The sequence below is a fragment of the Furipterus horrens genome, unplaced genomic scaffold (assembly GCF_987537825.1).
Source record: "Furipterus horrens unplaced genomic scaffold, mFurHor1.1.pri manual_scaffold_7, whole genome shotgun sequence".
Taxonomy (NCBI): Eukaryota; Metazoa; Chordata; class Mammalia; order Chiroptera; family Furipteridae; genus Furipterus; species Furipterus horrens.
In genome coordinates, this window is record NW_028327177.1 from 12,970,655 (window position 1) to 12,983,222 (window position 12,568).

General features: G+C 43.4%; 1 protein-coding gene across 1 annotated transcript in view; it reads right to left on the reverse strand.

Annotated features, from left to right (window-relative positions):
• The window catches only part of DEPTOR (DEP domain containing MTOR interacting protein), a 116,845-nt gene that overhangs the window by 44,300 nt on the left and 59,977 nt on the right, over positions 1-12,568 (reverse strand). Inside the window, exon 4 of the mRNA XM_090283416.1 lies at positions 9,476-9,654. Coding sequence (XP_090139542.1) covers positions 9,476-9,654 — 179 coding nt within the window. The remainder of the gene's footprint in view (positions 1-9,475; positions 9,655-12,568) is intronic.

The following is a 12,568-nucleotide window of genomic DNA, read 5'->3' on the forward strand; positions in this document are numbered from 1 at the left end:
CGAATGAAGGAACAAGGAAACAAGTTAGGTGAAAGGCCCATGAGATTTCCGGTCCACAGAGACACTCAGTTAAGGTTAGCCACCCGTGGGCTTCCAATCAAGGGCCCAGGGTGTCCATGCCCCAAGGATGCCTTTCCAGGGTACAAGCCTCTAAGACTTCACCTGTGTAGGGGAAGGGTCTGGAAGCAACTTCAGGTGGTCTCAAGCTGAGCTCTGCAAGCTGGCAGCCGCTAGCCACATGCAGCTGCCAAGCACTGGAAATATGGTGAGTCTGGAGTGAGATGAGGTGGTAAGTGTAAAATACACGCTGAATTTTGAAGATTGAGTATAAAGAAAAGAGTGAACAATGGCTGATTGGGATTTTTGATATTGCTTACATTCTGAAATGATAATATTTTAGAGATAGTGAGTTGAAATATATTATTATGATTAATTTCACCTGTTTCTACTGTTTTTGCTACAGTTATTAGAAAATTTTAAATTGGAAACATGGATTGCGTTTGTGGCTTACATCCTATTTCTATTGGAAATAGGATCAGTCCAGAGACCAGCTAACCAACACACAGATTCATCCCTTTACGCTTGTCACTTTGAGAGCTATTTGTCACAGACGTAGCTCTTATCCTGAGCTCCTGACACCCAAACAATCAAGAATTGTTTTTATTGCTGTCTTGTTTTTCCCCCACACTATCTCCCCCATCCTATTTCCTTCATTTTGACGAGGAAGCACATGATGTCCCCACTTGCTAGGACTCCCCCTTGGGGTTATGCTCTCGGCAACTGTCAAAGAGAACTTCAGAGAGACAAGAGCGAGCCAATGGGCCAAACCAATGACCACTCCTCTCTGCTGACATGGTGGCTTCGGTAATTTCCGTTCTAAAACCTGGGCAGCAGCCCACAAAGTGGCTAAAACAAAATGGAAGGAGAAAGGGCAGGGGGTGGGCTCCTTGTTGGGTCAAATGTCATCATCACGAGGACAAAGAAGAGGGAAATTGACAGAAAGGATTTTAGGGAAAAAAGCTAGATAATGTTAGAGCCTTTAAAATTGTCAATTTAAAAATAACAGTTAATTTTATAAAGAGATTACTCTCCAAGTTAGATTAAAACTGTCTATGAATGTTAATAAACATATTTTCCAACTGTAATTAGACTATGTGTGTAGATATGTAATTTCTTCTTAAATTCTAACTTAATACTGTTCATAGTCACACTGATTGGAGTTTATATGTGGTCAGTTTTATACCTAGTAATCATCCCATGGTATTAACATCCTTTAGTTTGTTTACTTATTCCAGGCTGAAGAGGGGAGGAGGGAGCAATACAGAAAGAAAGAACACTTCCAAAGAACTATAGGCCCGAATGCAAAAGACAATCCAGATGTACTGTCTGAGACGGGCATATCACTTAAGAGAAACTGAGTTAAATAAAGAGGGCAGGGAAGAATCTAGAGCCAGAAGGGGCTGGTGGGAGAAGTTCGGGAGGAGGAACCACGAGAGACAGCAGTACAGTGAGGATGAAATGGCTGTGACAATAATTATTATAACGGCCCACGGAGGGTTTGGGGCCAAGCCAGGAATTTGGGCCAAATTCCCAGCTTCTGAGTGGGAAGGGGCTCACACATGGAGCTCACCCAGGAATGACACAAAGTCAGAGCTAGAAACAAGGCCTGTGGCGGGAAACAGAATGGAGATGTTTCACTTCTTAAAGGAGAGCCTCTTAACTTTCTGTCCCACCTTCCCAACCCCGCCTGGAGTGCTGTGGTCAAGTTCATGACCATCAGTAACCAGGACCTAAGAACAGCACCGTACTTCTTGACCAGGAGAAAGGGAAAGATGTGTCAGTATCAGCCGCCTGGACTGTCCATTCCACCTAGAAGACCCTGATATGCTCTAGTAAACCTGAGACCCTGGCCTGTACGTCCCTCTAAAAATGACCCCTGAAATCCAGCTGAGGCCTGACATGACAACATGAGGCCATGCTGGGCACGTGAGACAAAACTGCACACATTCAATACACTGCAACTGCACAGATGTGCGCTTGTGTGTTAAGACTCCCTCATGCTGTTGTAAAAACTTGGTGTTTGGGCAAACTGAGGATGACACAGACAGGGCACCCAGAGCGACAGGCTGTCAGAAGTGAGGCAGGAATCGGTGGGAGCACAGGCTTCACAGCCAAGCATGGGGAGTATCTGAAAGAGCTGGGCCTGTACCCGTGAAAAGAGTATACTGATGAAGAGAAATATAGACAGCTATGCCACTGTTCACAAAAGACCTCTGATCTCTGTGCATAACTTTTTTGGGGGGGAAGATTATATAAGATAAAGCATCTCTCATTCCCTTCACATTTTCTAAAAGTTCAGGCTGGGCGCAGCTACAAACCTGTTTTTCTTTAACCAAGATCAGCACCACATTGTGTGCCAACATGTGTGCCCTTGACTTTACGGAGCAACCTTGTTCCCTTATGTTTCCATTCCTTCCTGCTTTGGATTCAGCTCTAATAAAAAGCAGAACAGAGCCAGAACATATCAGAGGGCACAGTGGAAAAATTCCCAGAAATTCTAAATTGAGAAAGTAAAAAAAAAAAAAAAAAAATTACATTAGATTAACAGCTGCTAGCATAAGATTATGCTTCAAACATCATTGAAAGTAGTTTAAGAAAATATCTTGTACCCAGTCTGTGTTTTTCTGCTCAGTGTTTAACATTTAGGAGCCGAGAAGGAGTACGCTAGCTGCCAATGCCTCAACACCGTCATCTGAAACAGGGATAACATTGCCAAGTGCATCAGTTTGCGGGGAGGATTAAATGAACTAAGAGCAGGAAGAAAAGCCATCGGTCATCTGTTGTTTTAGCCTGCTAAGCACTCATTTCTCCGCTCTAACAGAATTTCCCCCATAAAAATTTTTTTTTTTTTTGGTAGAACAATGCCCCACCTGCCCAGGCTCAGCCAATCAGAGTCACTCTCTAGAGTTTAACGCTTGGAGATCGCTAACGCACAGGCAGCAAACAGCTGGAGCTGACGGATCGGGCTGTCGTGGCTGCAGATGATTGCCCTTGAGTCACCAGTTCCTAACACCTGGACACACAAGGTCCGGTCATAGTGAAGAATTCTGCTAAGTCAATTTCATGAGAAACCCCCCGCTATGGATATCTGAGCACTCTTGGTATTTGATCAAGTTCCTCATCTTCCATTTTTGTAATGTACGTCCTTGACCTGCCTTTAGCGAAAAATGCTCTTAGCTCAGTTTAGCAAGAATGCCCTTATCCTCGATGTCTCCTATGAATAAATTTCCACCCACTCACCCCCTCGCCCTGTTCCATGGCTATGAGTCCCCACCTGTTCCTTTTGTATCTAGAACTGAGCCCCGTCTGCCTCCTGCTGCAATACTCCCGTTGCAATAGTTCTGAAAAAGCCTTCCTTACTGTTTTAACAAGTGTCAGGATAATTTTTTTTTTCCTGTAATATCCTATGATCTTGGGCAAGCTGCAATTTTGACTTTAGCCTCAATCGTCAGTGCCTTTTATTTCTTTCCTTTCTTCCTTCCTCCCATCCTTCCTTCCTCTCTCTCTCCCTTTCTTTCTTTCTTTGGCGAAGATATTGCAGGCTTAGGCTGACCTCTGTCAGTGATCTTCATTATGGGGAAGATGGGTAATTCCTGTCTGGCTCTGGCATCCAGCTCCCTTGGCAGCCCCCAAGTTCCTTCTCTGTGGCCACCAGAGCGCAAGTCTCAGCTACCATCTACCACAGGAGAATGGGATAATCCCAACCACCCTCGAGCAGCTGGGAGGACTGAAAAGATATGTGTAAAACTGCTTTGTGTACTGCAAAATGTTACACAAATATATATTTAAAACAAAAGAAAAAGAAAGACGGCTTGATGAAGTGTTGAAATTGTTGAAGTGCTCTGACTAAATCTTTAAAAGAGGAAATTATATGCCTGGACATAGCGGCAGCCGCCTGATTACCCAAGGTCAGCTGCTGCAGCTGTGAGCCATCTACCCACGTGGTTATCTGGTTTCTATCTCCCTCCATTTAAGGATGTGATAGCTGCTCAGCAGCTGAAGCACTTGAGGGAGACAGTGTATGTGAGGACAGAAATGTGTTCGCCCATTTGCAGAAGTTACATGAAAATCTCAAGGTACCAAGTGATGATGGTCTGCAGAAAGCATCTTGCGCATTTTATGGGCTAATAATTTTTAGTTGCAATATCTGCAATATCTGCCAAGCTGTGTGAGCTGGTGCAATAAAGGTTGAAAAAATTTTTTTTCCTGGTTAGGACAGCTTATAATTACCATCCAGTCTTCTTGGGTGATTAAGAGCCAGAATATCTTGATTTGAATTCTGAATCTACCATTTACCAATTCTTGTCTTCAGCAAGTTACTTAACCTCGTCTTAAAAAAGAGAATAATTATGATATCTAACTCATGGAGTTATTGAATGAAATAAACGAGTAAATGTAAATGATTAGAACAGTAACTGGTCTATAAGAATCTCTATAAATTTTAGTTGTTATTCGGAGTTGATCAGATGACATGCAATAGCCTGCACGTGAGGGCCATAAAAACATGCTTAAAATATACACCAGAGTCACTTAATTTATCTGTTTCAAAGCCCTGCAATGGTCTCCTGTTGCCCTGGGAATAATATCCAAATTTCTAACCCTGGCTATACTAGGAGGGACCCAAAAATACCCCTAGAATTATCTTCTGGAAGGTGGGCTCCTTGTACTACAGGCTTCCTCCACTAGGTGAGTGTTCTAGGAACCCACCTATATCAATGTACCAGCTGGCGTTGTTGTGAGAGGCTGCATCCAGCTTCAGTGAATGTTTTTAGAAGACTATATCAACGCATTTGTCCATTTCATGATGGGTGATTTATGAGCACACCTGCCTACATGGTGCTGAGTATTCAGCAGTTTTTTGACCAAAAATGGCATGACTCCTATAACCCACTCTCCCTATTCACCTGATCTTGCCCCAAATGACGTTTTTGTTTCTCCAGATACAAAAAGTCCTCAAATGGAAACATTTTGCCAATATGGAAGAGGTGAAACAAAAATGAACCAACAAACAAAAATGGCATAAGCACTACAAGGCATCAAATCAAAGAGTTCAAAAACTGTTTTGAAACGTGGGAAAAAAATGTCTCAATAGGTGTATTGCATCAAATGAGAAATACTTTGAAGGTGACTGAAGTTTAAACATGTAAGAATAAGTACATGTTTTTTTACAAGTAAATTCCAGCTTTTTAGAGGGGTTCCCCCTGTTCAGTATATCTTCTACTGTTCTCTAATTGCTTCTATACCCAGCTTACTGTCCCAACAAGACTATAAGCTGTTCAAGGCCATGGACCACACTGGCACCATATTTTTCTATTCACCTTCCACCTAGGTGAGCTTAGCTCCACAGGAGACACATTAGGCCATTAATAAACAGTTGTGGGTTCCACTGAAGCAATATTGAATAGGAGAAAACACGCCAGAATACACTAAGCACCCTGAGTGCCTTTCTAACCGGGGCCTCTAGATCGGTGGCTTTCAAAATACTTGACCCCAAGTTTTTATGTTGCAAATCAATGCATACATGAACATGTCTGTATGTTTATATAGTGTATATCTAACTGAAAATAAAGTTTTGCAAAACAATATTTTACCTCCCTACATAAGATATGCTCTGATATTTTCTATTCCAGTTAAATCCAGTATCTAGTCCAGGGCATTTCAAATCACTTGGAGGTCATGCTAAAATATAGATCAGATTCCGCAGGACTTGGGTAGGGTCAGAGAGTCTGCAATTCTATCATGTTCCCAGTGACACTCCATGGACCACGCTTTGAGTAGTAAGAGTCTGGTCTAGTCTATTTAAATTTTTTTTCAGTGCTGAGAATGGTTCTCTAAATTTATTTCATAGCCCACTAAGGAAAGAGCTGCAATCTGCTGAATGTAAAACACCTTCAAATAATTTCAGAAATTTCCTTCATCTAGCTCTATAACTCCATGTAATCGTCCTACATTTGGGAAGAGAAATCCTAGGCCTACACAGATGTGGGGGTCAGGAGTTCACAGCATGAATGACTCAAGCATTATCTTTCATCTTGACTTAGGCTGAAATGCCTATCTAATCCCAGCTCTTTTCCCACTGTTGTAAGCCTACAACTTACAGCTATATTAATGAATTGTTGAGCAACTTATTAAGAACAGAGTACTGGACCAAATATTTTATATCTAACCTCATGTACCCCGACAACCACCCTATGCAGGTATTCCCATTTCATAGATGAAACAAGGTAAGTAGTTAATAATTGGTGGAGCTGGGATTCCAGAGATTATGTTCTTGTGACAGCCCACCTCCAAGATGGCTCCAGTGATCCTTGCCTCCTGGGGTTACCAGGGCTGACCTAGTAACCAACAGAGTACTGAGGATATAACAGTGTGACTTCCAAGGCTCAGTTAGAAGACATTATGGCTTCTGTCTTGCACTCCCTTGGACAACTCCCTCTAGAAGAAGCCAAGTTGCCATGTGATGAGAATTCTCAAGCAGCCCTATGAAGTCTATAGAGCAATGGACTGCAGCCTCCTGCCAACAACCAGCACCAACCTGTAAGACACGCAAGTGAGCTATTGTGGGAGCAAATCCTCCAGCCTGTTGGGCTTCAGAAAACTTGTAGCCCACTGACCGTCTTGACTGCAACCTCATGAAGACCAGAGGACAGAACCACCCAGTTAAGTCTCTCCCAAATTCCTGATCCACCGAAGCTGTGTGAGATAATAAACATTTACTATTGTTTTATACTGTTAAGTTTTGGGGCATTTCTCATGCTACAATAGATAACTAATATAGTTCTTAACCAAGAGGTTATATTGCATCATTATGATTCAGCAACCAAAAAAGGAAAGTGAAAGTTTTATGGATCTGACCAGTGTGGCTGAGTTGGTTGAGTATCCTCCTGCAAGGCAAAGGGTCACCATTTTGATTCTTGGTCAGGGCACATGCCTGGGTTGTGCACCAGTCCATCAATGCTTCTATCCCTTTCTTTCTGCCTCCCTTCCCTCTCTCTAAAACCTTTCAAAATTTTTATGAAGGCCATTTGGATTACTTTTTCACTGTGGCAACTTATACCATGCATAGTTCTAAAAATTTTCTTTTTTTCTTAAATTTAAATTTTCTTTTTTTACAACAGTAAAATTAATGTTCCTATTAAAGTGTACATTCATATTATTTTGTATTAGTTTCAGGTGTACAGCATAGTCGTTAGACAATCATATACTTTACAAAGTGCCCCCTCCCCGATATTTCCAGTACTCACCTGGTACCATACATAGTTATCACAATATTATTGACTATATTCCCTGTGCTGTACTTTACACACCCATGGCTATTTTGCAACTACCTACTGTACCTTTAGTCCCTTTACCTCTCCCACCTCATCCGCTAACCCCCTCTCTGGTTCAGCAAAATTTCGTTATCTTTTTGCAATCAACTTTGTGAGAGGCATTCCTTCCCCTTCGGACTTGACCAGATGACTTCCTTTAGCCAGTTGGATATGGGAGTAGTAATGTTCAATCATATGTGAATATAAGTTTTTGGAGATACTACAAGAATCTTCCTACACTCTTTAGCTTCCACACTCATTTGTATAAAAAGAAAAAAAAAATATATATATATATACATATATATATATATTCCAGAGTGTGAAAATTCCTTTAGTCTGGGTACCAAAACTAGAAGGCAAGGAACATGTACCTGAACTTGATCCCTAGCTTGGGGACAAGCTAAGCTGAGCCCAAGCAGAGGCACAGTTGACTAACAGATCTATTGAGGCAGGAGGGCAGGAGACAGTCAGGAGGGAGGAAATTCTGGAGGCACCCCAGGACTAAGACAAAGGACATCACTAGAGAACAGAAACCCTGTGCTAAGACTGATTCCTCAGGAAGGAGGAAACTCCAGAGGTGACCCAGGGCTAAGACAAAGGACATCAATACCAGACAGAGACCTTGTTCTAAGACCAGTTTTCCCTGCTTTCTGGAAAAGCCATGAATCCTGGTGAATCACGACTGTACCTGAGCAGAAGATGCTATATGACCACTGCTTCATTATATAAGAAACAAGGAAACAGTGACTATCAAACCAGTAAAAAATGATTAGTAACAAAGGACAAATGTAATTAGAGGGTCTCAAGGGCAAATGTAATTAGAGGATCTCTGAGAAGGAAGTTGACAGCATTAGCATATTTACAAATCACAAAAGGGGCATTTAGATAATCTCATTAGATTATAACTCCAGAGTAACCAGTAATGGAGAAACGGGGAAGAAGGAAAGGGGAGGGGGAGCTCATCGCATTAGGGAGGGGGAGCTAATCGCATTACTATAAAACCAGTTTCCTTTGTCTACTTGGCGCGCACATTCTCCTGGCTGAGGGTGCGCCCGACTCTGCAGACTCGTGAATAAACGCCTCGCTTTGCTGCTCCAGTCCTGTGTCCCGGTGTTTATTGTGAGCATTTCTCACAATTATAATCGTCGTCGTCGTCGGCAGCCGTCCGTCTCAAGAGACGATGGTGTAGCTTCTTCAGAGTCTATCTGCACCGCCAAGAATGGCTGTGCAGTCCGACTCGGGAGTGACATGGTATCTGTCTCCTCCCGTGTTGAATCGACATCTTGCGATGACGCTGAAGCTACAGAGCCTGGGCAGGGTAATATGGAGGGTCTGCTGTTGCCCATGCAGCAGACCCCCCCTCTCTTCGCAGCTGAAGGGTCCAAGGGAAAGACGGAGTCGATACAGCTTGGGTTCAGGTGCGCCGCAGGAGTTGCCGGTGTTGACTACAACGTCAAACCGCCTTAGGGACTCCGGCTCCGGATTTTCTGTCGGGGTTTACTCCCTTAGCCTTTCCCCTGAAGAGGTATGCCGCAAGGCAGCGGAGGTTTTTTGGAGTCAGAGTTTTCCTTCTCTGATGTACCCTGACTGGAAGATCGAACCAGCGACACTTAGCTCGCAGGCCGACGCTCAATCCACTGAGCTAAACCAGCCAGGGCTCACAATTATAATAGCATTCTAATAAATTAGCATTGTGGGACCCTCTTGCCTGGTGACCAACCAAGGAAAATCATGGGAGACCACCTGCACAGTAGCTTAAAAGTAATATAACTACTTGTATATGTACAATAAAGGTCCACCAAAAGGAGCCAGGAAATATATGCCCTATAAGAATAGAATCCCTCCAGCCCCTGTTGTCAGTCTCTGCTCGGAGTTCGCCCACTCCCATGTTCTGTGGAGTGTACTATCGCATAACAAATCTGTTCTCTCTCTTTCTGCTATAAGCTCTCTGTGTGTTCGGTTCAGTTCTTTGTCTGTGATCATCAAGAACCTGGTGACATGTGCCTCCCTGTGACACTATGAGTGAGAAGTAAATGCTTGTGGTGGTAATCCCTGAGATTCTAGGTTTGCTTATTACCACAGCAAAAGCTGACCCATACACTCACCATGCTGTATGATGCCATACTCCATAAGCCGGTGGCACAGTTGCTCTGCCTCTTTCCTTGTGGTGGCCTCACCTTCCTGAACCAGCCAATCCAAGAATTCAGATGCCATGAAGGTACGCTCATACTTGACCCCCTCCTCTTCCCGGGGCTGCAGCAGTGTGTTTTCAGGGCTCATCAGCCTGTAAGGAGGAAAGGGATGGAAGATAAACCTACACAGAAGGAAAAGAGCTCATCTGAAATCCTACATCGTAGGCCTTCGTGAGTCATCACAGCAAGGTTGTCTGACAGACAGTGTCACATGCTGCCCCAAGTGTAATTTTAAAGAGAAGGATGTGCTTCAGAAGTAAACAAGATGCATTTGCTCTTAGCAATTAGGAAAAAAACTGAAAATGCATTCAGAAACTCTAGCACTAGCGGACTGTGTTCAGTTTAGGCATATCGAAAAGCAGTAACAATTTACTGACCGAGCCCCACACAAACTTTCAGAAAAGGCTAGTATTTCTCGCCCGAAGGCATTAATCCATTTCCCAATCTGCTGTTCTATTGAGAATTGGTTTTACTACCATTATAGCTGGACGGTTTGTGTCTTCCCAAAATTCGCATATTGAAATGTTAATGCTCAATGTGATGGTATTTGGAAATGGGGCCATGCAGAGGTGATTATTTCATAAAGGTGGGGCTCCCCTGATGAGATTAATAGCTTTACAAGAGGTGCCACAGGAGAGCTTGCTTCCATCTTCTTTCACTGTGAAGACACAAGGAGACCACTGTCTACAAACCAAGCACAGACCTTTCATCAGACACCAGGTCTGCTGGCCCCTTGATCTTGCATGTCCCAACCTCCAGACTATGAAAAATAAGTGTTTATTGTTTAAGCCATCAAGTCTAAGCAGCCCAAACAGACTACAATGACTATGTAAATGACTCCTTTACGACCCCCTTAGTCCCGCATGACTTGGACACCTACCTCCCCAAGCATTTTTCAAGTTCTTTAGCTTCTGTCCTCAGCACACTTCCAAAAACAGCTCCCACTGGGGCCGTAAACATGCTCGCTTGCCTTTTGTAGGTCCCCATTAGGGTCGACATTAATAGAGTAAAATGCTATTGACCACTCACCTCAGTTACAGGGACATCACCCAAACACCTTTGCCTCAAACTAATCAATATAATTTCTCACTGCTTCAGAGTCCCCAAACTCACAGTAAACATCAAAGATAATATCTAGTCTACTTCCTTCCCTGGGCTGCCGTGATCATCAAAAATCTTTGGGAAAAGGGGTTTAAGTATATAAATATATGCTTTTATAATAAGAGTATTTCTAAAAGCTATTAGCCTATAACAACTCATTAAAAACCTTCTTATTTGGCATTTAACAGAACACATTTAAAAATCTTCTTTAGCAATTTCACAAGGCAATTCTCTTCTGCACTTTAATTCATCCTTATAAAGAGCTACTCGGCTGCTCTCCCAGAGTTAGTCACAGTTGAGTTGGTGCGAGCAATAAGAATTATTTTTAAGCCCTGGCTGGTGTGGCTCAGTGGATTGAGTGCCAGCCTGTTAACCAAAAGGTCACTGGTTTGATTCCCAGTCAGGGCACATGCCTGGATTGGAGGACAGGTCCTCAGTTGGGGGTGTGTGAGAGGCAACTGATAGATATATCTCTTGCACACTGATGGTTCTTTCCTTCTCTTTCTCCCTCCCTTCTCCTTCTCTCTAAAAGTAAATGAATAAAATCTTCTTTAAAAAAATCATACATTAAAAAGAGTTATATTTAATATAATAATGGCCAGGCCCTTCTTAACAGATGGAAATGACAACTGCTACATATATATCAACACAAGTAACAGAATCATGAAGACATTCTATAAGCTCCTCTCCTGCTTCTTTCCAATGTGACTGCACTGCTTCTCCCATCAAGAGATTGAGTCTACTTCCCCTTGCCTTGAACCTGGGATGGCTTTGTGAACTGCATTGACCAACTACCCACAGCAGAAGGGACATGCGAGACTTCCAACGTGAGGCTTTCAGAGGCCCTGCAACTCCCACCTTGCCGACCCCCCGCCCCCTGCCCCGCTGTGACACTGTGATGAGACCACCCCTTAAGGAAGCGAGTCTCACCTACTGGAGGTAAAGAGGTCACAAAGACAACTGAGGTGCTCAGGCAACATGTGAGTTCTCAGACATGTGAATGAGGCTGTCCTGGACCTTCCAGCCCAGATGACTCCCCAGCAAACATATGAAGGATCCCAAGATAAAACCATGCAACGCACAGAATCCACAGAGATAATACACCATTGTTGTGTTAAACAACTACGTTTGGGCTGATTTGTTCTACAGGAGGAGATAACATTCATACCAATGGGCAACAGCCAAACGATGCAAAAACCCACAAAAAGTGACACATCATGTCACTTGGAAAGTACTGAAGGAACAATGAACAAATATTTATTAGAAGGTAAACTGCATGGAATAAAGCCTCGTGGAGCTAGACCAGGGAGCCTACACTGGTGATGGGACTCTTAAAAGGGAGAACTGAAGAGCCCACGTGCATGCCCAAACAGGAATACCGCCATTTCTTCATTTCCTCTAATCCTCAGGGTATTTGGGGGTGAAAACAGGGTAAAGTTAGCCTCCTAAGTTTTCCAGTTCCATACATTATCCCCTCCAAGAAGTTGTCTCCAATACCACAAACGTGGACTGTGTGCCACTTCAAGGGGCCCCCCTCAGCTCCCTGTCAAGTCCCTTTTCAGAGCCCTAGAAGAATCGCCTCCTTACTTAACCGTCAACTTTTTGAGACAAGGGTCCCTGTCTACATGGTTCACGGTTCTTTCTGGCACTGTAGGTCCTCAAAAAGTATTTACTGAATGAACAAATGAACCCGCTTCTATGCATTCCCCTGCTGTGCGTCATTATCCAAGAGTGTATTCAAAATGAGCCCCGGAGGACAACCCCATGGAGAGAGGAGGTGAATCGAGAGTTTCTGCCTAGTTACTCTCTTCACTGAGAGCACTGACAGACGGCTGGCCTTTATCTCTGTTTCTAAGCACTCTTCCAGCTCAGCGATTTTTCTTTAAGGGGGTGGGGAGGAGAGGT